At 41.9% G+C, this 27,187-nt stretch overlaps 2 protein-coding genes across 20 annotated transcripts in view; one reads left to right on the forward strand and one right to left on the reverse strand.

Moving 5' to 3' along the window:
• Positions 1 to 3,370, reverse strand: part of NMNAT2 (nicotinamide nucleotide adenylyltransferase 2) — a 226,243-nt gene extending 222,873 nt beyond the window's left edge. For 2 of the 7 annotated variants that reach the window (XM_015475256.3, XM_005217288.5), the window contains exon 1: positions 2,357 to 2,632. Coding sequence is in view for 1 of the 7 variants with exons in the window: in XM_059875350.1 (XP_059731333.1) it covers positions 2,357 to 3,082 (726 nt within the window). In the remaining 6 variants the exon portion in view is untranslated. Of the gene's footprint in view, positions 1 to 8; positions 752 to 791 lie in introns of those variants that run through there. The other 5 variants (XR_009490752.1, XM_024976174.2, XM_059875347.1 and 2 more) reach the window with 5 other exon arrangements.
• SMG7 (SMG7 nonsense mediated mRNA decay factor) overlaps positions 2,258 to 27,187 on the forward strand; it is an 86,264-nt gene continuing 61,334 nt past the window's right edge. For 10 of the 13 annotated variants that reach the window (XM_005217296.5, XM_015475257.3, XM_010813526.4 and 7 more), the window contains exon 1: positions 2,373 to 2,523. Coding sequence is in view for 5 of the 13 variants with exons in the window: in XM_005217297.5 (XP_005217354.1) it covers positions 2,495 to 2,523 (29 nt within the window). In the remaining 8 variants the exon portion in view is untranslated. Of the gene's footprint in view, positions 2,524 to 27,187 lie in introns of all 13 variants that reach the window. The other 3 variants (XM_024976349.2, XM_024976351.2, NM_001193205.3) reach the window with 2 other exon arrangements.

Consider the following 27,187-nt stretch of genomic DNA (forward strand, 5'->3'; position numbering starts at 1 on the left):
TTCTTTACCGCTGAGCCACCGAGGAAACCCATTTTCAGTACTATGTAGCAATAATCTCCATCCTTGGGCTCGCAGGTTGAAGAAAAGTCGGATTCTAAACCAGAGATGAGAACAATCTTTCACTAGGTGTCTCTCTTTCCCATGAGTGGGCGGCCTCTTGGTGGGAGGAGGGACGATAGGGGGCATTGTACAGCTGCAATCAAACCGCGTGTCACACCACATCACAGTAGACGCTTGCAGCACAAGGGGGCATAGTTCAGTTTCTATTTCGTTAATGATAATCTCTCCTTGGGATTTAACTACAAGCAGCTTGCACTTTCATTTCCTCCAAACATACACATAGACATTGGTCCAGTCTTTTAATAGGATTTTGACAGTGCCTCTTCACCCAGCATGAAAGGATCAGGTATCCCAAGTCAAAAGAAAACAGCCCCTTAAAATTCTTATTTTAACCATGAAATGAGGCGGGCATTCCTGGAGGGGTTTATCCGTTACACATCCTAAAGTACTTTGGGTCAGCTCCATAATACCAATGGAAAGTATAATTTGTAAAATGCTAAATAATTCTTTCAAATCACTAGGATAACAACTTCCCCAGCTACTTCTCACACTCCATATTATGAAGAACCCATTCGTTACTGGATTTTTTTTTTTTCTTTTTTGCCTCAAACCTGAGATAAAATACACATAATAAGCATTCAAAAAGATTGGGTCTAAGAATGAAAATCCATTTCCTAAGAAACCTTTCATTGGAACTTTGCACGTGTCTGTTTTTCTTGACACTATCTTACCCAATGCGTTCCTCTCCAACCCAAAAGATACATAGTGATGAGTTCTGAAATACTGCAGACACACGACAGAAGGAAATTTGAAGAGGAGAAAGGAAATGGGACGTCTGCTTTTGATAAGCAAGTCCCGGGGACTCCCACTGCGGGGAGGCGTGCCTCTCAGAGGGATGGCGGCCCTGAACTTCGCACCGTGTCCCCTGTCCTAAGTGCTGGAAAAACCACTTGTCAGCCTTCCAAGATGAGTTCCCACCCCAACTCCGGCCTCCTCGTGACAGGAGATGGCTCGTGAAGGCAGAGCGGGGAACTCCCGAGGAGGCTCCGTCGCCGAGTGCGATTGCGGGGTGGGGTCTCGGGGATTTCTGTGAGGGGCCGACCCGCTGGGGAAAGTCGGCTGTCCCAGTCGGCAGAAGAGGGATCTCGGCAGTCGTGTGCCGTTCTCCTCCCTCAGGGACCCCGTCCTGGCGGGACCCCGCCTCCCAGAGCCCTCCCGGTGATGGGGAAACCCCTGGCCCGCCTCGCAGCCTAGCGCCGCCGCCTCGCCCAGTCGGCTCCAGCCCGCCGCCCACCAGCCTTCAGGCCCGGCATCTTTTTCGTAGGCCCGGCCCTCCCCGCGTCCGTCACCGAGAGGAAAACTATGGAGGCGGTTCCCGCCCGCAGGCGGGTGGAAAAGCCCATGGTGAATGCCTCGGGGTCTCCCCCATCGCTGCGGGAAAGGGAAAGGGGGGAGAAAATGAACCTCACTGCCCAGGAGAACTACCCGAATTCCCAACCTGGGGGAGGCCTTTATGATGGAAGAGAAGCCGAGGGGAAACCCTAGGCACTTTTCGGGGAATCCACTAAGCCAAGGGAGGGTCATTCAGCCTGCACACATTGGTTACTATGACAATACAGCTACAGCCTCCAGTTGCCTTGACAGCTGCTTATCCAATCCGATTGGTTTCTTTTCTCTCCATCCCTGGGCTCCACCCTAACCCCTCCAACAGTGTCCCTGCGTGCAGAGGGAGGGGCCCTAGAAAAGAGGAGGGGGTCCTTAGAGTCACTCTAGGGCGCGAGGGCGGACCAGAGACAAGGGACTGGGGGCCGGAACTGTAAGAGGAAGAGGCGCGTTTCCGGTCGGGAAGAGTGGAGGAAAGGAAAAAAGGAAGAGCGAAATCGGACGGAGTGGAAAGACGGGGGAAGACTTTGAGTGTAACTCCCGATTGATTTGGGCTCGATGTTCCCGGTGAGGCTGGGGTTGCCCCCTCGCGCGGGAGGAGAGGGGTGGGTTGGCCGGAAGCCGCCAAGCGCCTCCTGTGGGCCACTCAGCAGCCGCACAGGCGCCGCACGGCTAACTGATCCCAAGAGGGAGCCCTACACAGAGGCGGAAATCACCCGAAGGGACCGGCGCCGCTGAAATCTCGCGAGAGACCCCCCCCCCCACTTCCTTCCGCTGCTGTCCCTCTTTCCCCCGCCCCCATCCCTTCTCCCTTTCCCTCCCCCCTTCCCGGGTCGGAGTGTCCCTGCGCCCCAAGGGCCGGAGCAGCAGCGAGAGCAGCTTTCCCCGCTCCCTCCCACCTCGCCTTACTCACCCCCACCCCCCCGCCGAGCGAGGAGGAGCCGGAGGAGAGGAAGATGGCGGCGGCCGCCAGCACCCGTGGTGCCGCGGGGCCGCTCCGAGGAGCCTGAGAGACGCGCAGAGGCTTCGCGGAAAGACGCGGCGGCGGAGGATGAGCCTGCAGAGCGCGCAGTATCTCCGGTGAGTGTGGGGGCCGGCCCAGTACGGAGCCGGGGAGCGGGTCGAAGGTTGGGGGCACGGAGCAACAGACACAGAGGTGGTACGTCCGGGGTGGCGGGGGAGTTGCTGTGTCCTCTCTTTTCCCGGCTGGGAGGCGGGGGCTGCGAGAGGCTCGGCGGGAGGGGGCGGAGCGGGCACACTCTTGGGTGCCTATCCCCTCCGCGGGCCGGGCTGAGTTCCCGCGGAGCTGGCTGGTCTCGGTGCGGGGAAGGAGGTTAGGGAAGCGTGAGAACGTGTGTGTGTGCGCGCGCGCCCGGGGTCGCGGGCTCGCTGGCGAGTCGGGGCGGGGAGGCGCCCGGGGAGGCGGCGGCGACCCCGAATGGAGGTGGGTGTGGAGGGGTCTGATCCCGGCGGCGGGGAAACGTGGTGTGGTTGTGGGGCTGGAGCGATGGCTGGGGAGAAGGCCAGGTGGAAGTCTGCACACCTGGGGTGTGTGGGGAGGCCTAGAGGAGGGGGAGGCCGCCGGAAACTGGAGTTTGTTCATCGTTCTGGGGTTGGAAGTACTGAGAAATAATGTCATCCTTAGTTAGTTGGTGGGGTGGGAGTAGGGGGCATAGGGAAGGGAATGGATGAGGAAGTGAAGAAAGAAGGAGGTACTACGGCCGGGGTTGGATTCCCCAGAAGAAACTGGGTTAGAATCTGTCGGAAGATACCATTCGGAGAGTAGTGTAGATCCATTAAGAGTGGTGTAAAGAACTTGTATGTCGAGGTAGGGTGACGCATGGGTGCAGAGTGTGAGAATGTGATGTGTATCAGGGGAGGGTTTAGGGGGCGATTAATACACACTGGAGAAGGAAGATGCAGATTGGAACCAAGTACATGGTGGCGAGAGCGTATTGCACCAGCTATTGTGCAGCTTGGAAGGTTCCATGGAAGCAGAATAAGAGCTTGAAGGTAGAGATAAACGGGGGTCAAGATCCTGATGGCACAGGAAAATGAGATTGTTAAGAACCTAAGACTAAATGGGGAGTTGCTACTGCTTAGAAAAGGGGAAGGGAGACCCTGAAACAGGTCTTTTTGTCTTTCAGTAGCAAAACTAAGAATGGCAAACTTATGGTAAAATGATTTAAAAAGTGGTTTCATACCTTGTGGAGGAGGGAATTGGATGGGGTAGTAGTCTGAAATGAGCAGAAAAGTCATTTTAGCCATTTAGTGAAGTGAAAGTATTGGTGTGGGAGTGGATCCCTGCAAGAAAAGGTTTGTAGTTAAGTGCTACATGAGGGTAGCTATTCTGCTTTTGAAAGTAGTAATCGTTTTATTAAGCGGAGTGTGTAGAGAAGGTTGAGATCTTTCAAGTATGGTGGAATGCCTGAGTTTAACTGACAGCATGTATGCCCAATGACTGCATGGTAGGTAGGTGGAATTATAGGGGTATTTCAAGGTCCTTTTTCTCCTTTATTATCCCTTTGTTGTTTAACATATCAGATAAGCTTAATAAATACAACCGTGGTGAAGATGTATGACAGATGCTGTAAAGGAGAGATATGGAAACTGTCAGGACAGTCCTTAATTTTAAGGAATTTGCAGGTTAGTATGTATTAGGCAAGTAAACTATGGTAAGGATCATAAAGGATAACAAGTGTCACCAGTCCAAAGGCAGAGTATTCGAGCAATTGGGATGAATCAGGAAAAGCTTCCTTTGTTTATTTCCTCATTCATACACATGATTCATCAGTCATTTTGGTGATCACCTATATGAGAGGCATTGTACTAACTACTAAGAGTATAAAAGTAAGACTCCACCCTCCTCTTACAGAGTTTGCAGTTTGCTAGGCTTCAAGGAGAAAGCAGCACTTAAATTGGACCTTAAGGATAAACAGTGTTCTGAGAAGTGTGGATTGCGAAGGAGGAATCCATATGAAGGAGACTGAGCAGAGATATATAGAAAGGAGGATTGGGCTCTGGGGGAAGTACTCAGTCCAGTTAAACAGAAGTATAAGGTGATGCAGCTGGAAAAATTTAACAGTTTCATAGATTAAGTTTGACCCCTTCTTTTTACAGATGAAGAGAGCATAGCCCCCAAAAGTTAAAATTATTGAGGATCATATAATTGATTTGTGGAAGCTAAAACTCAAATATAGGTCTTCTGACTCCAGACCAGCTATGCTGTGTTCAGCATATCTGAATTTACCCATTCTTTCCACAGATATGTCTTGAGAGGTTGCTGTATTCTAGGCACTGAGGATTCAGTGGTGAATGATTAACAGTGAACATGGGAAAGTATTTGCTGATGGAAAGATGCAACAAATAAACATAGGAACAGATAAATATGTTTACCAGGTGGTGATAAGTACTAGCAAGAAAAATAAAGTAAGACAGGGATGTGCTGTTTTATATAGACAGGGTGGTCAGGGAAAGTCTATTTGATTAGGTGCCCATAGAGAAAAATCTTGACTACTTCGACCTTTAGTGTATCATTAAAATGAGTGGACAATGGAGACTCTGAGAGGGTTTGTTTAGAAGGGAAATCACATGTTCATAGCTTTGTATTAGGAAGGTGCATCTGTGTGGTGGGCAGTTAAGGACCAGAAATAAGGTGGTGTCAGTGAGACTGGAAAGGTATGGTGAAAAGCAGATCGGGAGAGTGGTGGTATTTTTTTTTTAATGATGATGAATGATGTTTGAAAAGCCCAGTTTTTAAAAATATTTATTTATTTGGCTGCACTTGGTCTTTGTTGCGATCTTGTTCCCTGACCAGAGTTCTAACTCAGGCTCCCTGCAGTGGGAGCTCGGAGTTTTAGCCACTCGACCACCAAGGAGGTTCTGTGGTGGTATTTTTAGTGGGAAGATCAGTTGGCTTTGAGAGGCTTCTATGTTAATGTATCTTGTGTTTTTAAAGTTAGCATGGTAAGGAAGACTTATCCTTGGGTTGTAGAATCAATAGTAGACACCTGGTAATGAATTTAGTTTTTTAAAGAAGGGAGAAAAGAATAAGAGTGAACACAGGTTAAAATAGCCTAAATTTCCCAGCTAAAGCTGAACAGGCAAAATTGAATAGGCGTAGGACCTGAAATCACATAAAGATTCCTGAAAGCCAGTCTTTTCTTAGTCTTGCTCATCTGTCTTAAGTAAATAAAAGCAAATCTTAGGGCTAATAGTTGACAGAGATGAGAAGAGGTGATAAAATAAGACTTGCACCAGCCAGAATTTCCCTCTTTCTCTTCTTTAGATACTCACTGCATTTGAAGTGTGCTGGTAACTAGTGGTTACCAGTCGGGATGGAGTGGGATGCAGTATAGGGGTGGAAGAGTGGGAGGTATGAACTATTGGGTGTAAGAGAGACTCAAAGATGTATTGCACAACATGGGAAATGTAGCCAGTATTTTATAATTACTGTAAATGGGCAGTAACCCTTAAACATTGTATTAAAAATTAAAAATAAAATCTGCTGTGCGAGTCTAGAGAATGTCTTCAGGGAAGCATTATATTCACTTTCTTTCCTTTGATGACTGTGGAACCATTGGTTTTTATAGACAACCTGGGGAGGATGCTGAGTGAGTGTGGCTGTGAGTGTAGCAGTTATTCTTTGTGACTTTCATTTTAGGAAGAGTGTTGGTGTCTACCTTTGTCAGTGGTGTAAGACCATGACTGGGCAGTCTTTAGACTGTACAGCTACAGGTCTTCCTCATGTAGATGAAAATTAGTTTTGTCTCAGCTGAATTAATTTGTCAGAGTAAATGAGTTGGTGTTGAAATGGTGGGGTGGTGGCAAATCAGGGGATAAGGTGACAGTTTCAAAAGAGTGAGAAGTGAGGATATGAGGTAAGAAGCCTCAGTAAGACAGAGAGGGAAGTCAGCATCACGGGGACTGAAGTAGTCTTGAGTTGTAGAAATAGTGTGCAGATGAAAGCAAAGATAAGCCTGTCCTCTGTATGGGTGATGTTCTGGGCAAGACAGAATGATGACTCTTTTTTGTTGTTAAAAGGGGAAGGGAGTGTCACTTTTTAAAATAGACCAATTAGAGTCCTATCCAAATGATTAAGTTGAGAATACATTTTTATATTTTATAAAAACAAATGGTCTTAAATATGGGGCTTTCAGACTGAATAACACTGGAAATTTAATACTCAAAGAATTCAGTGTTTTCTTTTTTGATTTATGACAAAATGGAAAGATGTTTAAAGACTTTGCCATCTTTGTTGAATAAAAGAAAAAGGTGTATTGAATATAGTTCATTTGAGAAGGGTAGGCGAGGGTGAGAATAGGCCATAGAGGAGACAGTAGGTGAGGTATGACATGCTTTAAAAGAATAACTTTCGAAAGAATAGAAATACGGAAATTAACATGTCAAGGTTGGAAAAATGGAGCTGGGTAAGACTATGCCAAAGCCTTTGATTGTGTGGATGACAATAAACTGTGGAAAATTCTGAGAGAGATGGAAATACCAGACCACCTGACCTGCCTCTTGAGAAACCTATATGCAGGTCAGGAAGCAACAGTTAGAGGTGGACATGGAACAACAGACTGGTTCCAAATAGGAAAAGGAGTACGTCAAGGCTGTATATTGTCACCCTGCTTATTTAACTTATATGCAGAGTACATCATGAGAAACGCTGGGCTGGAAGAAGCACAAGCTGGAATCAAGATTGCCGGGAGAAATATCAATAACCTCACATATGCACATGACACCACCCTTATGGCAGAAAGTGAAGAGGAACTAAAAAGCCTCTTGATGAAAGTGAAAGAGGAGAGTGAAAAAGTTGGCTTAAAGCTCAACATTCAGAAGACGAAGATCATGGCATCTGGTCCCATCACTTCATGAGAAATAGATGGGGAAACAGTGGAAACAGTGTTAGACTTTATTTTTCTGGGCTCCAGAATCACTGCAGATGGTGATTGCAGCCATGAAATTAAAAGACGCTTAACTCCTTGGAAGAAAAGTTATGACCAACCTAGATAGCATATTGAAAAGCAGAGACATTACTTTGCCAACAAAGGTCTGTCTAGTCAAGGCTATGGGTTTTCCAGTGGTCATGTATGGATGTGAGAGTTGGACTATAAAGAAAGCTGAGCACCGAAGAATTGATGCTTTTGAACTGTGGTGTTGGAGAAGACTCCCTTAGACTGCAAGGACATCCAACCAATCCATTCTAAAGGAGATCAGCCCTGGGTATTCTTTGTAAGGAATGATGGTAAAGCTGAAACTCCAGTACTTTGGCCACCTGATGCGAAGAGTTGACTCATTGGAAAAGACTCTGATGCTGGGAGGGATTGAGGGCAGGAGGAAGAGGGGACGACAGAGGATGAGATGGCTGGATGGCATCACCGACTTGATGGACGTGAGTTTGAGTGAACTCTGGGAGATGGTGATGGGCAGGGAGGCCTGGCATGCTGCGATTCGTGGGGTCGCAAAGAGTCGGACGTGACTGAGTGACGTGATTGAACCGAACTGAAGTATTAAAGTACCAGACTGGGAGGACATCATTAAAGTTGTTTTGGAAGATGAGTACATAGAATAATCATAGCCATAGGGAGTATCAGGTCAAATCTGGTTGTAAAAGGTGGCCACTGGAGCTTCTGCCCGACACCTACTGTGGTTGTGGGAGGCAACTGTTCCCTCTGTCTTCCCTCCAATAGTCTCCTTTGTTTTTTTTGTCTTTAATTTCTTTTTATGCTGAAGGTTTTCCAGTGGCATCCACTTGAAGTTGATCCCTGGTGTTAGACCACTTCACAGGAAAGGACTACAGCTTACCTGTTTTGTAGAAATTTTCTGAATAATACTTCTATGGGTGGAGAGGTGCATTCCAGTAGCATTTTCTTTGTCAGAAACTTTGTTACCAGAAGGAGGGATATACAGCAGCCACAAGGTTTTTTTCTGAGATAGCAGAGAAATGATTGTCATTTAAATACTAATTAAAACATCCAATATGTTGTAAGATCAACTTTGTCACTTTAAACCTTGAGACAGAGGGAGATAAAGGGAATGGATGAGACTGGATAAAGCAGCAAGCAGAGTCTTTTTCTAGCCTGGAGAGGAGAACTAGGTCATGGGATCTTTTGGGGGAAATACGAATACTAAATAGGGTGGGCTCCAGATTCTGGAAGAATCTGGTAATGCAGGACTGGATATTCACTGTCCCTGGAAGGCTCAAGAAGTTCTCTAGCATGTACTGATGCTAATTCATATGGTCAAGAAGTCTTCCCCTTACCCATTCACCCACCCCCCCACTCTCATGCTGAAGATTTAAAATAGCATTGGTCCCAGAGATACAGCCAAATGTGGCTGATTTACCAAAAGTGGTAAAATTGTTTGAAAAAAATTACCCTCTCACATCTTATAAGTCTATTTTTTGTTGCAGTAGTGTCAATAGCATTTTACCTACTTGGGTATTAACTGGCTAAATTATTCTGGCAGTTAATTTCTGCTTTACTTGTGGTTTCAGTTGGACTCAAAATGTATACTTCCTGTTCCAGCCTGTGTTTCATTGCTTTCTAACAGCTGCTCTGTTTTACCTTCATGGTCCATGAAGCACTTGCTGAGTTTTTGTTTTTTCTTTTAAGATATGTTATATTAAGATCTGGACCCTCTAGTGTAGCAAGTTTGTCATGAGGCAATTTTGGGATGGATGAGAGTTCAGACTTAAAAAGGGCTGTTTTGTTGTATGGTGGAGAAATAGCATTTGTAGCCCGCAACTGCATCTCTAACCCTGGCTAGCCTTTCAGATTTCTGTTACTGGTGGCATGAATAAGTACCTGAAAGTTTAGGTGGGTTTGTTTAACTGATCTTTTTCAGAGAATAGACTATTAAGCAAATGTCTTCTGGATAGTGGATTGTTCATCTGTATGTGGGTGTTTTGGCAGGTGGTTATCACATATTGCCATTTAATTTTGTAATCAAGCTGTATTTGAATTGTGAATAGACTTGTCAATGGCCTGAGAAGTTACAACTTAGAAGGACTTAATCAACAGTTACCTAAAAATACCGTGGTGGCATTTTCGCCAGCATGTCACACTGTAAGGGAAAAGTTGTAACCAGCTCCTTTCTTGTTAACAGGTAAGCGGAGCTGTTTAGACAGATTGTTTTCACCTTCCCTGAGGCCCAGTTTTTAAGTGTAGGTGACTATGTTAAGAAAAACGTTATGATTCTCCGGTAGACTAGGTAACAGTTTTGCTCAGGGTTGTGCTGTAGATAATTCCTTGTGGGGAGCAATTCTGTGCATCATGGGATGTTTAACAGCATCCTTGTCCTCTCCCCACTAGATAACAGTATCATTCAACCCCATTCGTGACGACCAAAAATGTTTCAGCACATCGCCAAAAGTTCCCTGTGGGTGCAGATTCACTTAGGTTTATTTTTTCCCACCTCCTTCAAACCGCAGGTTACAAATAAGGCTAAGGCTTCTCTTAGCAGTTTGGTTTTAGGTAGTAATAGGCCAGTTACCATGTTTAGATTTTACCTATATAAACCTGTACAAGTTTTAAATGTATTTATTTAAAAATTGTGTTTTATTTTACTGATAATTACTGAATACTAATGTGCAGATCACAATTATAGGGGCTTTGCCTCTGGGAAATTCAAAGATACTAGAGAAAGGTTATTAGTGAGTGAATTGGTAAGTGCTACAATAAACACATACTGTGCAAGTTTAAGGGAAAGAAACTTTATTCGAATAGAGTTGGGATGAGGAAGGTATCTTGAAGGAGGTGAGATTTGGTCTGGGTTTTTGAATATGGTTGGGACTTGTAAAAGTAGATATTGGTTAAATTGACATTTCAGGCAAGAAGAACATCTTATGTCTCCTTTATTCCAAATACATTTTAAAAAATTTTATTAACTCATTCAGTGTGTAACGTTAGAATTCTAGCCAGGCCTTTCTAAGTTTTCTGTTATGGACAGAGAATTAGACATATGTGAAGTGTTAGTTCTGAAGACTTGGTGGCTGGGAGAGGTCTTGAAAAGGGAAAAGCAATTTGGCAGTGGGGTCCTGCAGAATCCCTTCCTTGACTCTGTTCTTGATTATGTATTACTCCCTTTAGAACCTTATTTCAGATGTGCTGTGTTCCTTCTTTTAATCTTTTTAATCACTGCCTTTACTAGTTTTCTGTTTCGTGGACCAAACTCAGCTTTCTCTTAAAAGTTCTTGCCTGTTCCCGTTTTCCCTTTAAGCTCTGTCCGTCCTTGATTTTCTTTAATGTAACAATTTCAAGTTTGCCCTGTACTATGTTTTTCCTTTTGTTTACCATCTTCTTTACCTTAATCCCTTGTAATACAGCCATTTCTCCTTAGCACTTTGTTGGATTTGACCTTTCCAAAGGTGCCAGAGACCTAATGGCCAGATTCACCCATTGGTTGCTTTCCTCTCTCACACACTCAGACTTTTGCTTTCCTTTTCCTCAGTCTTTCTGTGTTCTTCTCTTATCTGTCCATCCATCCTATCAGTAAACATTCAGTTTGGACCCAGATATATCCCAGATCTCTGGAGGATGAGATGAGAATATACTCCTAAGTGGTTTCTACCAGGCCGCATAGGAGCTTCCCAGGTGGTGCTGGTGGTAAGGAACCCACCTGCTAGAGGTGTGGGTTCAGTCCCTGGGTGGAGAGGGATGCCTGGAGGAGGCACGGCAGCCCGCTGCAGTACTCCTTCCCAGAGAGTCCCATGGGTTCAGGAGCCTAGTGGGCTGCAGTGCATAAGGCTGCAAAGAGCCAGAAGCGACTGGAGCACCTAGCACACGCGCGCACCGGGCCCACAGGTAAGTACACAGCTACCACGTAGTTCTTAGCTGCTATGATGCACACTCTGGGGCCTTAGGGGAACTTGGTGAGCTCTGTGTGTTTTAGTGCTGAGATTATGATTACCCTACCTCTTATTTTACTTTCCTGGTCCGCCTCAACCCACTTGGGACAAAACGAAAGGCATAGCCCTACTCCTCTGTTTCCTTTCAACGTTCTTTTTCCCCTCAGAAATCGCAGTACTTTTGCGTCTTTCATCATCATTGTTTAAAACCTGTCAAGCACCTACTTAATATACTCCTATGTCCTGTGGAGACAGATTGGTGAAAGAGACCACGCCTGCCGTTCACAGAGCTTATAAACTAATGCAACAGGCATAAACACACAAAAATGCAGAACAAAGTGCAGTTGGGCACAGTGCTTTATTGTGGTCTCTGGGACACAACTGCCTGTTCTCAGAGCACGGGTCTACCACTTACAGCTGTGCTGCCTTGGGCAACCTGCTGAAGTTTCCTATATCTCAGTTTCCACATCTGAAAAGGGAGGATAGTTAACAGCATCTATCCCTTGGAGTTATAAAGGTCAAGTGAGTTCAGTGTAAAGTGCTTGGGATAGTTCTGGCATACGTAAGCGTATAAGTTTTAGCTATGTATGATGCCTGAAAATTAGCCCCTGGCACTGACTAATCTGATAATTTTTCACCACTGCCTTCTGGCCATTCCTCATTTTAGAAGTCTTTCTGTCATAGCAAACTGAACACGCTTAAAGGTAAACTCTTGCTCCTACCGTTCTCTCCCCGACCCCCATGCTTTCTCATTCTTCTCCATTCATGCTGCCACTCCCCATCTTCCCAGTCAGGTTTAAAACCTGGCAGTCATCTTTGAGTTCTCCCAGTTTTCCTCACCCTCTTCCACACATAAACCGATTTGGAAAGTGTTGCCTTCCTGTTGTCTGCTCTCTTCATTTCCAGCACTGTCGGTTTATATGCATACTCTTGAAACAGTCTTCATGTGATACCTAGCCCTGCAATTCTCGCAAGTAGCAAGAAGAAAGCACTGACTTCGGGTTTTTAAGCACTGCCCACTACTTTCCGTTTTTGAACTAACAGCATCTCTGGGTGTTGATTTCTTTGTCTTTAAACTGGACGTTGATCTCATAAAATTGTGGGCAGTGTTTTTAAAAAGCAGATTTATGTATGTTTACTAAATTATGGTTCTCCTTCAGGCCCTATCACCTGTCCCCTTGCCAGTTAATCCTTTGCGTTGCTTCTGTGTTATTATTCCTGAAAAGCATTTGTATGTGGCTTTCCCAAATGCTGCAGCTCCTAGTTCAGCATTCTTGCCCTTCCATAAAGTGACCCTCATCTACCTCTGCCACATGGTATCTCCTTACTTTTTGAAAAGAATCAGCCACCCTAAGCCAGAGTAATGTACTCATTGTCTTCTAAACATCGTTTATCCACTCCTGCTTTAATCTATCTTCCAAAGCCATTTCACTTGTAGGAGGTACTATCCTCCACTCTCAGGTTTCACCTTCTCTGTGAAAATTTCTTGTCCACCCTGGTGATTTCTGCAGTCATTGACTTTTTGTAGCATTTCATGTCTTTCAGTCATCTGGTACATACAATTTCTTAAATTTGTAAAGACCTTTTTTTTTTAATATAAGTGAATTGTCTCTGTGGTGAGACACATTTAGATAGGGATCATGTCTCAGCAGTTTTTGAATGCACAGTGTACATAACGGGTTTTAAATAGAGTTTTTATGCTTCTGTTTCATTTTTGCAAAACATTTATGGAATACTTATGAATGCCAGTGCTAGACTCTAAGAATATAAAAGCAAATAAACTGAATTTTGATCTTGAGGCTAGTGGTCTCCTGGGGGAGAATGTTGCACAGGTATTTCAATATACAGTTGGTCCTCTGTACATGTGGGTTCCCCACTGGCAGATACAGCCAACTGTGGATGGAAAATATGGGGGGGGGTTGGAATTTCAGAAAGTTGAGAAAGCAAAATGTGAATTTGCCAAGCACAGGCGACTGTGTACATAGTATTTACATTGTATTAATAGCTATTTACATAGCATCTGGGCTTCCCTGGTGGCTCAGTGGTAAAGAATCCGCCTGCCTGCCGAGCAGGAGACACAGCTTCAGTCCCTGGGTCGGAAAGATCCCTTGGGGAAGGAAATGGCAACTCACTCCAGAATTCTTGGCTGGCAAATCCCATGGACAGAGGAGCCTGGTGGGCTACAGTTCATGGGTCACAAAGAGTCAGACATGATTTAATGACTAGACAACATAGCATTTACGTTGGATTAGGTATTCTAAGTAATCTAAAGATGATTTGAAATATACAAGAGGATGAGGATGATGTGCAAAAGCTGTATGTAAGCACTACACCATTTTATTAATATATAAGTGACTTGAGCATCTGGGGATCATTCCCCTCTGATACTGAGGGGTATTTACATGTGGTAAATACCAAGGTAAATGTTTTCAAGGGATGCCATGAGTATACTGAAAGTGAAAGTGAAGTTGCTCAGTCCTGTCCGACTCCTTGCAACCCCATGGACTGTAGCCTACCATGTTCCTCCATCCATGGGATTTTCCAGGCAAGAATACTGGAGTGGGTTGCCATGCTGAGGGAGGTTGAATTTTTACTGCCTGGGAGTTCAGAGAAAGCTTCTGGAGTTGAGCCCTTGAGCTCAGTCTTAAAGGTTGAGTAGGGTTAGTCAGGTGAACAAAGTGCAGCAGGCAGAGAGGAACAGAATGAGTATATGCTTGGGAACAGTGTGTTGGAGGAACTCTAAATCTCATTCTGTGTTTCCTTTGGGAGTTTGACGTTCTCTTTCAATAAACTTGGTCATTAGTCTTGCAGGAGTAATTTATATCTAGGTGGCTGGTGTTTGTTGTATATGTTTCTACCATAATATGAAGACAAAAGAGAAATTTTTGTTATGCTTCTAGTACTTCCTTTGATATACATAAAGATTTAAATTTCCTTTCCGTAATTTTGAAAGTCGTCTCATCTTAGGCAAAAATTAGTTATGTGGAACATCATAAAATTATTATGTAGGGGAAAGTTTTAGTGAATACCTGTAATTCTGAAAATAACTTTGGGTGGATAGGATTTACATTATAGTCTCCTCACCTGTTGAGATCAGACATGGAAAGGAAGTGAAGGAGAGGGAAAGAGTTCTGTAGCGTTGGCGGGAGGGGGGTGAGGGTAGAGATCGGAATATTAAATACAGTATCTTTGGATTTAACTTTTTCAAGTCTGTCTTTCTAAAAATAAGGTAGACCCTTTTTGATGACTAACATCTTGTTCTCACTGTTCTTGATGGCATTTCCCTTCTGTAGTGTCTGTCTCAAGTGAGAAGCATCATTCTAAAATCCATTGTATTTAAAGAATTGCTGTATTGATGCATTAATATTCTCAGTCTGTTTCCAAAAACTCCATGGGCTCACTGACTGCACTGAGTCCTTTGTCCATCTCTTCTCTTCCCAAAGGCCTAGTATTTCAGTGCTTAGTTGGAATACAGTATATTAGAATATGTTTTGCTACTGCTGTTGCTGCTGCTGCTAAGTCGCTTCAGTCGTGTCCGACTCTGTGCGACCCCATAGACGGCAGCCCACCATGCTCCGCCGTCCCTGGAATTCTCCAGGCAAGAACACTGGAGTGGGTTGCCATTTCCTTCTCCAGTGCATGAAAGTGAAAAGTGACAGTGAAGTCGCTCAGTCGTGTCTGACTCTTAGCAACGCCATGGACTGCAGCCCACCAGGCTCCTCCATCCATGGGATTTTCCAGGCAAGAGTACTGGAGTGCGGTGCCATTGCCTTCTCTGTTGCTACTACTGCCTCTTAATTATTTAGTTTTTCATCAGGCAACAACTTAACCTGATTTTCTTTGAGATACTTTGTGGTGATGAAATGTAGATAATCAGTAAAGTGCAACTGGAAGATGATATTCCAAGAAAAAATGAATTAGAGGTATGCTTCAAAGGAAAAGTGAGTTAGAGGTATGCTTACTTGAAGACTTACTTGTTGGTGGTAGAAAAAGATAAAAAGCATAGTGTTAAGAGAACCACCATAGGATGAATTTGGGTATAGAGCGTTTCTTAGGGCATCTGTAAAGTTGTGCACTTCCGCACACATACACAGTTTGAGTTCTTGTGTTGCAGGCGTACAGTCACCCTACCATGCAGGGCTGTGTAGCCTTTCAGTTTATTTGTATATTAACCTTCCTATACTTGTATATGAATGTATATAGTTTTAACATCAGGGATTGGGCTAAATCATATAGTTTTTTAATTTTTTTTCACTGAACATTGTATCAAAGATGTGTTCATAATTATATGTCTATAACATCATTGGAAACCTCAGCATGCTGAAAATTATAGGAGTGACATAATTTTCTAAGCTGATTTCCTAACAATGAAAAAGTATGTTGTTTCCAGTGCTTTATTATTATTTAAAAAAAACACTAATGAGCATCCTGGTGCGTACACACGACTGACAGGGTAGCATGTTTAACATATGTTAACTGTGGTGGGCAGAACAATGAGCCTCCCAAAAGACATCTACATCCTGGTCCCCCATCCCTGTGGAATATATTATGTTATGGGGGCAGGATTGAGATTGCTAATCAGCTGATTTTAAAATAAGGAGATTATCATGGATTATTTGGTGGGCCCCGTATAATCACAAAAACCCTTTAACTGTGGAAGAAAGATGCAGAAGAGTCAGAACCAGAGAGAAAGAGCATCCTGTTGGAATGAAGCAGGTCACACACCAAAGAATGCAGGTGGTCTCAAGAACCAGGAAGAAGCACAAACTCAGGTTCTTCCCTAGAACCTCCAAAAAGCTGCATAGCCGTGGTTATACCTTGTTTTTGCTTTACTGAGACTCACTTAGGCTTCTAACTTTCGGACATTATATAAGAGAATAAAATTCGTGTTGTTTTAAGCCACTGATTTTGTGCTAATACATTACAGCAGCAGTAGGGAGACAGTACATGGTGGATAGTGCCAAAAGGTACCAGAAAGATTTGTACAGTTTGTGTCTGTGCGCTCAGTCATGCCCAACTCTTTGCAACCCCATGGACTGTAGCCCACCAGGCTCCTCTGTCCATGCAACTCTCCAGGCAAGAATACTGGAGCAGGTTGCCATTTCCTTCTCCAGGGGATCTTCCGGACCCAGAGATCAAACCATAGTCTCTTGCATAGTCTGCATTGGTAGGTGGCTCCTTTACCACTGTGCCACCTGGGAAGCAGTACAGTTTATTCTGGCCCCAGGTAACTTTTTCTGTATGTGCTCACCAGTATTGAAGATTTCACGTATTGATATTTCACCTTTTTTTGAAGCAGATTCTTTGATGTCTTTATACATAGAAAGGGCTTCCCTGGTGGCTCAGACAGTAAAGAATCTGCTTGCAGTGTTAGGAGACCTGGGTTCAATCCCTGGGTTGGGAAGATCCCCTGGAGGAGGGCATGGCAATCCACTCCAGTATTCTTGCCTGGAAAATCCCCATGGACAAAGGAGCCTGGCGGGCTAGAGTCCGTGGGGTGGCAAAGAGTCAGACATGACTGGGTGACTAAGCACATACATAGACAAGCCTATCCAGTACTCTAGCATTTCCCACAGTGTGTTCTGCTGAATGTGGCAAATTCATGTGTGTTAGGATTCTCAGTATTTCCAAGGCAAAATAAATTAAGAATACAGAATTAAACTGGATTCTTTATTTAGGACTTCTCATAGCTTATAATATGCTACATATGTATTAAGAACCTTCAAGAGGGAGATAGAGATTGGTGTTTCCAAAGCTGTGTCACATCTCATAGGACTGACATTTTCTTGGAACACTCATTTAAGATGCAACAGTCCTTTTCCTGTTCTTTGGTCTCTTATTTCTCTTTAATATATTAACCTTCACGTATGCCCATATTATACCTTAGACTTTGTTATTCTTCAGGATTCTTCTACTTCTAAAGTCCTACATTCGACCATTTCACTTTGACCACATCCTGACCTGCTCTAATCCAGCTGCTTCTGTTGAGGACTTACAGTGTAGATTCCAAACTTATTTGCTGTTAGTCACTTCCTGGTTTTTTCTTTCCTTTCTCCTCCTGTTTTTCTCTTCTGCCCTTTTATAGATACTACTTTAACTGTCTTACCAGTGTCCTCAGTCTCCTTGTTCTCCCAGTCTAGGAAAATTCACTCTGAATGATTCTGAAAATAAACTTCTTTGGGTATAATTGATAGCGTTGCTGGGAAAAACAAAATTACAGACTGGCCAATTGTTGTTGAAATGCGTAGACTACCACTTTAATATCTGTTCTTTTTTCCCTCTGTTTTGCTAGTTTCTTCACAGTACTTTTAATTTAAACTTTTAGTACTTTTTCTTGAAGTTGTACAACTTTCAACAGATGGCCTCTATGTGAACATAACAACAAAAGCTTTCTGGTGGGGCTGATCTGCTTCCTATCCCTTCTACTAGTTCTTGCTTCTGTCCCTCTTGGAAAGGGACAGGTTCTCAGCCTCCTTATTAAGGTGGGCTTTTGTGTGTGTATGCTTTGGATCTCATCACCTTGTTTTTATATCCAACCCTTTCCCTCTTTACTGGAACTTTGTTTTGTTGTAAATATTGTGCAAGCTTCCCTTAACCTGTCCTTCCCTAGCCTTTGATCTGTCATTTATCTTCCCCGTTTATCATCTTAAAACATGATCTGTGCCGACTTCCTCAACCCAGTGTTCCCTGGCCTCTACCTCTGCCTTTCCACTGAAACTATACTTGGTCAGGTCACCAAAGGCCTCTCTGTTTTTAACTCCACAGACTCTTTTATTCACTCGTTTTTCAAATTGAGCTCAGGGACTGTTTGGCTAATAATTGTATCCCTAAGGCCTCTATGGTACCTGACACATAGTGGAATCCTTGCATATGTTTGATGAATGTTCATTCAATGAATGTATGAATATACTTCAGTTTACTACCGTCTGTTATGACTCTCTGCTCTGGCCTTCTTTCTGTCTTTATGTGTTTCTGTGACTTTGTTTTGTTTTTTAACTCTATTTAAATTTGGTATTTTTTTCTGCTTTTTCTTGTTACGTAAAGACTGATTCTTATATTGAAAAATTGTATCCTGTCAGTGTGTTACTATACTTTTAAAATGGAGCTGTATTATCAAAAAGTTTAGCCTGATATTCCAAATATGAGCATTAGCCAAGTATAGCACTTAACAATATAGTGATTTAAGAGCAAGGCCTTTACTTTCTGGCAGCCCTGCGTTTGAAAACTGGGTGCATGATCTTGGGTAAGTTACCTATTGTTTTGATTCCAATTTCCTCAGTGGTGTAGTGGATATAATATGTTTCCTAGGGTTTGAGAAGGAATAAATTAGTGATTACTGACCTAGAGCCAGACATCTTGGAATGTGAAGTCAAGTGGGCCTTAGAAAGCATCACTACGAACAAAGCTAGTGGAGGTGATGGAATTCTAGTTGAGCTATTTCAAATCCTGAAAGATGATGCTGTGAAAGTGCTGCACTCAATATGCCAGCAAATTTGAAAACTCAGCAGTGGCCCCAGGACTGGAAAAGGTCAGTTTTCATTCCAATCCCAAAGAAAGGCAATGCCAAAGAATGCTCAGACTACCTCGCAATTGCACTCATCTCACATGCTAGTAAAGTAATGCTCAAAATTCTCCAAGCCAGGCTTCAGCAATACGTGAACCCTCAACTTCCTGATGTTCAAGTTGGTTTTAGAAAAGGCAGAGGAACCAGAGATCAAATTGCCAACATCCACTGGATCATGGAAAAAGCAAGAGAGTTCCAGAAAAACATCTATTTCTGCTTTATTGACTATGCCAAAGCCTTTGACTGTGTGGATCACAATAAACTGGAAAATTCTGAAAGAGATTGGGAATACCAGACCACCTGACCTGCCTCTTGAGAAATTTGTATGCAGGTCAGGAAGCAACAGTTAGAACTGGACATGGAACAACAGACTGGTTCCAAATAGGAAAAGGAGTACGTCAAGGTTGTATATTGTCACCCTGCTTATTTAACTTATATGCAGAGTACATCATGAGAAATGCTGGACTGGAAGAAACACAAGCTAGACTCAAGATTGCAGGGAGAAACATCAATAACCTCACCTATGCACATGACACCACCCTTATGGCAGAAAGTGAAGAGGAACTACAAAGCCTCTTGATGAAAGTGGAAAGTGAAAAAGTTGGCTTAAAGCTCAACATTCAGAAGACGAAGATCATGGCATCCGGTCCCATCACTTCATGGGAAATAGATGTGGAAACAGTGTCAGACTTTATTTTTCTGGGCTCCAAAATCACTGCAGATGGTGACTGCAGCCATGAAATTAAAAGACGCTTATTCCTTGGAAGGAAAGTTATGACCAACCTAGATAGCATATTCAAAAGCAGAGACATTACTTTGCCAACAAAGGTCCGTCTAGTCAAGGCTATGGTTTTTCCTGTGGTCATGTATGGATTTGAGAGATGGACTGTGAAGAATGCTGAGCACCGAAGAATTGATGCTTTTGAACTGTGGTGTTGGAGAAGACTCTTGAGAGTCCCTTGGACTGCAAGGAGATCCAACCAGTCCATTCTGAAGGAGATCAGCCCTGGGATTTCTTTGGAAGGAATGATGCTAAAGCTGAAACTCCAGTACTTTGGCCACCTCATGGGAAGAGTTGACTCATTGGAAAAGACTCTGATTACGGGAGGGGTTGAGGGCAGGAGGAGAAGGGGACGACAGAGAATGAGATGGCTGGATGGCATCACTGACTCGATGGACGTGAGTCTGAGTGAACTCCGGGAGTTGGTGATGGACAGGGAGGCCTGGCGTGCTGCGATTCATGGGGTCGCAAAGAGTTGGACTCGACTGAGCGACTGAACTGAACTGAAGTTAGATAACATAGTGAAAGTTCTTAGCATGGTGCCTTATACCTGGGTTAAAAAAAGAAGCGGTAAATTGAGCGATTAATAATTAGTAGTAGCAGTACATTATTATATAAAAACCTCACATTCTTACGGAGTTGTCTAAATTATTTTTAATGAATTTCATTAGTTTTGTTTTTTTTTTTTTTAATTTGAATTTACATATACCAAGTTGTGGGCTTCCCTGGTAACTCAGCTGGTAAAAAATCCACCTGCAATGCAGGAGACCTGGGTTTGATTCCTGCGTTGAGAAGTTCCCCTGGAGAAGGGATAGACTACCCACTCCAGTATTCTTGCCTGGAGGATCCCCATGGGCAGAGGAGCCTGGTGGGCTATAGTCCATGGATCACAAAGAGTCAGACATGGCAGAGCAACTAAGCAAAGCACATACTAAGTTCTGGAACTATGATAGATCACTGGATCAGGGACAGTTCTGTGAATACAAGTGCATTGGACTTATGGGCATTTTATAATTTTGTTATTTAATCTATTTATTTGTTTACTTTTTTTTGGCTGTGCCATGAGGCTTATACCTAGTCTCAGACGAGGGATTGAACCCACGCTCTTGGCAGTAAAAGCTCTGAGTCCTCACCCTTGGATCACCAGGGAATTCTGGCCATTTTAATCTTCTCAGAGAACTAGAAACAGTACTTAATTGTAGCAGTTTATTTAGATGACTGGTTTTAAGGAAACAGGGTTACTGAAGATACTATGATGGGTGTTATAAACTGTTTTATGGGGAAAATTCCAAGAGCCTTGAAGACTATTCATAGGGTCATTTCCAATGAAAGGTACATTTTTGCAAAGGTATTGTGACCTACACACTAATGTGAGGGGTGTATGTGGAGGAATGGCAGGACATAGGCTAGAGAGCTGTCAGGGGGAAGATGATTATGAGTTGCTTTAAAACAATTTTAGACCTGAATGTGGACATGATTTCTTTTAAAAGATTTTTATTTATTTATGTATTTATTTATTTAAGGCTGCCCTGGGTCTTCGTTTGCTGCACTTGCTCTGTCTCGTGGTGAGCAGGGGCTACTCTAGCCGCAGTGCAGGGGTTTCTCATTACAGTGGCATCTGTTGTTGTGGAGCACAGGCGCTGGGGCACACAGGCTTCAGTAGTTGGGGCGCACGGGCTTAGTTGCCCTGAGGCTTGTGGGGTCTTCCCAGACCAGGGATCGAACCTGTGGTCCCCTGCATTGGCAGGTAGATTCTTAACCACTGGACCATCAGGGAAGTCCCGTAATTCCTTCCTTTATATTAGTTATTTCAGATCCCCAGATTCCCAAGTGAGGTAAAATGAAATGAGAGAAACATTTAGAATCGCGAATTACAGCCATGTACTATATAAAAGGAGTTTGAAAATGTTATAATGCAATACCAAGTTAATAAAATCTCCAAGTTTCCTGCTTTCCTATACCTGTTACCTCCACTGTTTTTTCATACCTAAGATGACATTCTTTCCTCTCCACTATTTTTGGCAGCTGGTGTGATGCTACAAATTTATTACCATCAGTATTTCTCTCATTTTAAATGCTAACAGGGAATTGCTTTCTTTTGTGTGAGGATTTACTTGTGTTTGTGTTGTACTAATATTTAGGAAACATGTACAGTCTGTCCTGATTTTTTGGCTATATAGGTATACCCTTTATTGTTTTTGTTATTTTATGATTTTATAAAAAGTTTTTAGGAATCATTTTGATCTGTTTATTGTTTTTGAAGGGTATCTTAATGATTATGCAGGCTTCCTGATGGCTCAGTGGGTAAAGAATCTGCCTACAGTTCAGGAGACATAGGAGACGGGTTCAATCCCTGGGCCAGGATGATCCCCTGGAGAAGGAAATGGCAACAGTCTCCAGAAAATTCCATGGAGAGAGGAGCCTGGTGGGCTACAGTCCGTGGGGTCACAAAGAGTTGGACACAACTTAGTGTCAGAGGTTAATGATTATGCCCTAGACACTCTGCCTTATGGGTTCTGGATTAACTTTCAGTCACCTGTAATCTGGCAATGCTAATGTACTTTTTGTTTCTTCACCTTTAATATTGAAGCTTTCATAGAGTAGAGTAAGGTATGATAACTTTATAGAGAGAGGCTGTTGATTTGTGCTTTTGACCTGATTAATAATAAGCCAACAGTTTTATTTTGTGTTAGATACTATTCCAAACATCCTTCAGTTGTGAATCCTCACGGCAACCCTATGAGGTATATATTATTAGCTTCATTTTATAGCAAATCAAAGAGAGAGGCAGAATAGTTAAGTCCAAGGTCATACATAGAGTAGCAGAACCATGATTTGAACCCAGGAATCGGGCTTTAGAATCCATGTTTTTAACTATGTATCATATAGACTCTACCTCTATAGTTTTATTTTCCTATTTGCCTGAGATTGTAGGATTTTGCTTTTATTTTTGTTTTATTTACATTTATTATTATATGCTTACATAAAATATACATATTTTAAATATGAATATATAGTCTGAACAAACTGATCTCCTCAATCTCAAGCTGCCTCATGCATTTTTTTGTGTGTGAAATATAAGAAAGAGGGCAGGTTAATTTCTCAGAATGTTTACTAAGGGGAACAGTAGCGAAGATCGTTTTTCTTCTATATTTGAAATTAATTTATTAATAAACTAAGGAACTAGGACTGACTAGTTGGTCTGCCACTCTTCTCTCAATTACAGCTGTTCTTTCTTCAGTTTTCCTCTTCAGTATTAGTACTTAAATACAGTATTTCCCAGGACTCTTGGGGATACTGAGACCCAGCTTTTATGGTAAAAATAGTTCTGACCCACCTGAGCTAATCAGACAAGTGGAAAATGACTTGCCAGTTTTGGCAACTTAAGTAAAGAAAATTGGAGTTGCCTTTTCCTTATTGACTTTATATTGTTGTTACATAGACGTATTCAGATGTTAGCTTCTGATACTAAGGAACATAGTTTTGCATGTACAAAATTCAAACCTTGGATAAGTTACTTTAAAAGGAAAATTCAGTGTGACTTTTAAAAACAGTAACAGATTACTGAAGGTTTCATATGTGGCCTGACATCTTTGAATTAACCATTTTTCTTCTTCTTAAACACATAGTCACCTGAAAGTGAGCAAGACTGGTTTACTCAAAAAGGGCACTCACAGTCTGAACTTTTTCTTTCATGTGACTTCACTTTGTCTTTGAAAAGTCCCTCCTTGCAGAAAATCTTTGAGTCATGGTAGAATTTTGTTAGATAAATGACAAGATGTTTCTTTTTATTCTCAGTCTCTTTCATTGATCAGATTTCTTAATGTTTGTTCACCATTCCCTGATAGCATTTGAGGGAAGGGCTTTCTCTTAATTGTCCTGGTACAACTTTAGAGCAATACCAACACTCAGTAAATGTTAACTAGTAACGTATGAGATCCTGCTTATTACCAACATTTAATTTTTTTATTGAGGTGTAGTTGATTTATATTATATAATTTCAGGTGTACAACATTGTGGTTCTCAGTTTTTAAAGTTTATACTCCATGTATAAAATATTGACTATATTCCCCATGCTGTATGCTGCTGCTGCTGCTAAGTCACTTCAGTCGTGTCCAACTCTGTGTGACCCCATGGATGGCAGCCCACCAGGCTCCCTCGTCCCTGGGATTTTCCAGGCAAGAACACTGGAGTGGGTTGCCGTTATAGTATATCCAGTAGTTTATTTTATGCATAGTAGTTTGTACCTCTTAATCCCCGCACCCATCTTCTTCCCCTTCTCTGGTAGCCACTAGTTTGTTCTCTAATATGTGAGTCTGTTTATTTTTTTTTTTTGTATTCACTAGTTTGTTTGATTTCTTAAGATTCTACATGTAAGTGGTAACATACAATGTTTATCTTTCTCTTTCTGACTTACTTTACAAAGCATAGACTTTGTACAGTTCATTCATGTTGTTGTGAATGGCAGAATTTCATTCTTTTTTATGGCTGAATAGTATTCTAATATATGTGTGTGTGTGTTTATACTGCATCTTCTTTATCCATTCACTTGTTGATGGACACTTATTTAGGTTGCTTTCATATCTTGGCTATTATAAATAATGCTGCTATGAACATTGGGATGTATTTATCTTTTCAAACTAGTGTTTTTGCTCTGTTGGGATATATACCCAGGAGTGGGATTGCTGGATCCTGTGGTAGCTCTGTTTTTAACTTTTTGAAGAACTGTGTTGTTTTCCACAGTGGCTGTACCAGTTTATATTCCCACCAGAAATGGGAATATAAATTCCCACATCCTCACCAGCCTTCATTATTTCAGGTCTTTCTAATGAGAGCCATTCTGACATATATTAGGTGATTTCTCATTGTGGTTTTGATTTGCATTTCTTTGATGATTAGCAGTGTTTGAGCCTCTTTTCATGTGCCTGTTGGCCAGCCATATCTCTTCTTTGGAAAAATGTCTATTCAAGTTTTATGTCCGTTTTTTAGGGGTTTTGTTTTGGTTTTTTGTTTTGATATTGAGTTGTATGAGCTGTTTGTATATTTTGAAAATTAACCTCTTGTGGGTCACATCGTTTGCAAATATTTTCTCCCAGTTTGTATGTTGTCTTTTCATTCTGTTGATGGTTTCCCTTGCTGTGCAAAAGCTTTTAACACATTGTTGACCAGGGGATTTTTGCAGAAGCTAACGCCTGTAGCTGGTGAATATTGAAACACTCCAATAAGTGACATTTGGGTAACAAAAGATGTATTAATATGTCTCTGGTCAATAATGTGTTAAGTTTAATTAGATCCCATTTTACTTATTTTTGTTTCCTTTACCTTAGGAGGCACATCTAAAAAAATATTGCCATAATTTATGTCAAAGTGTTCTGCCTATGTTTTCTTCTAAGCATTTTCTGATTTCCAATCTTACATTTAGGCCTTTAATCCATTTAGAGTTTATTTTTGTATGTGACTTGAGGAAATGTTCTAATTTTATTCTTCTGCATGTAGCTGTCCAATTTTTCCAGCACCTCTTGTTGGTTAATTGACCATAAGTGTGTGAGCTGGTTACTGGGCTCTCTATTCTGTTCCATTGATCTGTGTGACTATTTTTATGCCAATTCCATACTGTTTTGATTACTGTGGCTTTGTCATATAGTTGAAGTCAGGGTGCATGATACCTCCAGCTCTGTTCTTTCTCAAGATTGCTTTGGCTTTTCAGGGTGTTATGTGTTTTTGTACAAATTTTTAAGTTATTTGTTCTAGTCTTGTGAAAAATGCCATTGGTGTTTTGATAGGGATTGCTTTGTATCTGTAGCTTACCTTGAATTGTATGGTCATTTTAACAGTACTAAATCTTTCCATCTGTTTATGTCGTCTTCAGTTTCTTTAATCAGTTTTTTCAGTTTTCCAAGTACAAGTCTTTTACCTTCTTGGGTAGGCTTATTCCTAGGTATTTTATTCTTCTTGATGCAACTGTAAATGAAATTGTTTCCTTAATTTCACTTTCTTACAGTTCATTGTTAGTGTCTAGAAGTGCAACAGATTTCTTTATATTAATTTTGTGTCCTGCAACTTTATGGATTTCATTGATGGGCTCTAGTGGTTTTTTTGGTGGTTTCCTTAATGTTTTCTATGTATAATATCATGCATGTTACCTGCACAGTTTTACTTCTTCCTTTCCAATTTGGATTCCTTTCATTTCTTTTTCTTGTCTGATTGCTCCAGCTGGGACTTTGAATACTGAGTTGAATAAAAGTAATGAGAGGGCTTTTAGCTTTTCATTGTGTCTGATGTTAGATATGGGAAGGAATTATAGAAGTATAAGGGGGTATTTGGGTTAGACACTTAGGGAACAGGTGCCAATGATAATAAAGCTTAACTTTCATTCTTAATGATTTTGTTAATCTAGATGGGTGGAAACAGAAAAAGGCAAGAAATGATCTATCCAAAAGGTAGGAAGAGTCAGGAGACTGTGCAGAAGAAAGGTCAGCTAAGTGTACTTTAATGAAGAAAAGCATTAAAGAAAGATTTAATGAAGGCTTACTCTAACAGAGTAGTTCTCACAGTGGTCTCCAGATTAGGAGCAGCATCATTACCTGAGAACTTATTAGAAATACAAATTCTTGTGTCCTGTCTCAGACCTGCTGAATCAGAAACTTTGAGCATAAGGTCCAGCAATCACTTTATAAATCTCTTAGTGATTTTGATGTGGGCTAAAGTTTGAAAGAATGCTGATGCAATATAGTATTGAGAAATACTGCAGAGTTCAGGAAACATGAGGACTGAGAAAACGCTCTTAGATTGGGCAAAGTCATTGTTAACTCTTGAGAAATTTGTTACAGTGGTAAGGATGGACACCTAATTGAAAGTTGAAAAGTGACAGGATAATGAGAAAGTGAACTCAGTACTTACATATTGTCTTTTAACAGAATTTAGAGGCAAGGATTAGGGTGTATGCTTGAGGGAAATAGCGGGATCAAAGGAAATTTAGATTGGAAGAAATGAAGTACTTTTAAACCTAATGGAAAAGGATATTTATTTATTAGAAATTATTTTAGTGTGACTAGTGAAAGCTTTCTATGCAGAAAGCATTCTAACCTTAAAATATTTAATAATTGGCTTATTAGGACATTGATATATTTAGTAGTCATTCATTGTTGTAAAGGTATTATACATTGAGTAAAATTAAAATGTTACAATAAAAAACTGTAATATTAAATTGCCACCAGCACTGTTGACACTGTCCAATCTTTTTTATATATATATGATATGCATTTTATGCATATACAGGTAATGAATTTAATTAGATTATGATCATGTGGTGTATACTGTTTTTCAGTTCAGTTCAGTTCAGTTGCTCAGTCGTGCCTGACTCTTTGTGACCCCATGCATTGCAGCACGCCAGGCCTCCCTGTCCATCACCAACTCCTGGAGTTCACTCAGACTCACATCCATCAAGTCAGTGATGCCATCCAGCCATCTCATCCTCTGTCGTCCCCTTCTCCTCCTGCCCCCAATCCCTCCCAGCATCAGAGTCTTTTCCAATGAGTCAACTCTT

The sequence above is a fragment of the Bos taurus genome, chromosome 16 (assembly GCF_002263795.3).
Source record: "Bos taurus isolate L1 Dominette 01449 registration number 42190680 breed Hereford chromosome 16, ARS-UCD2.0, whole genome shotgun sequence".
Classification (NCBI taxonomy): domain Eukaryota; kingdom Metazoa; phylum Chordata; class Mammalia; order Artiodactyla; family Bovidae; genus Bos; species Bos taurus.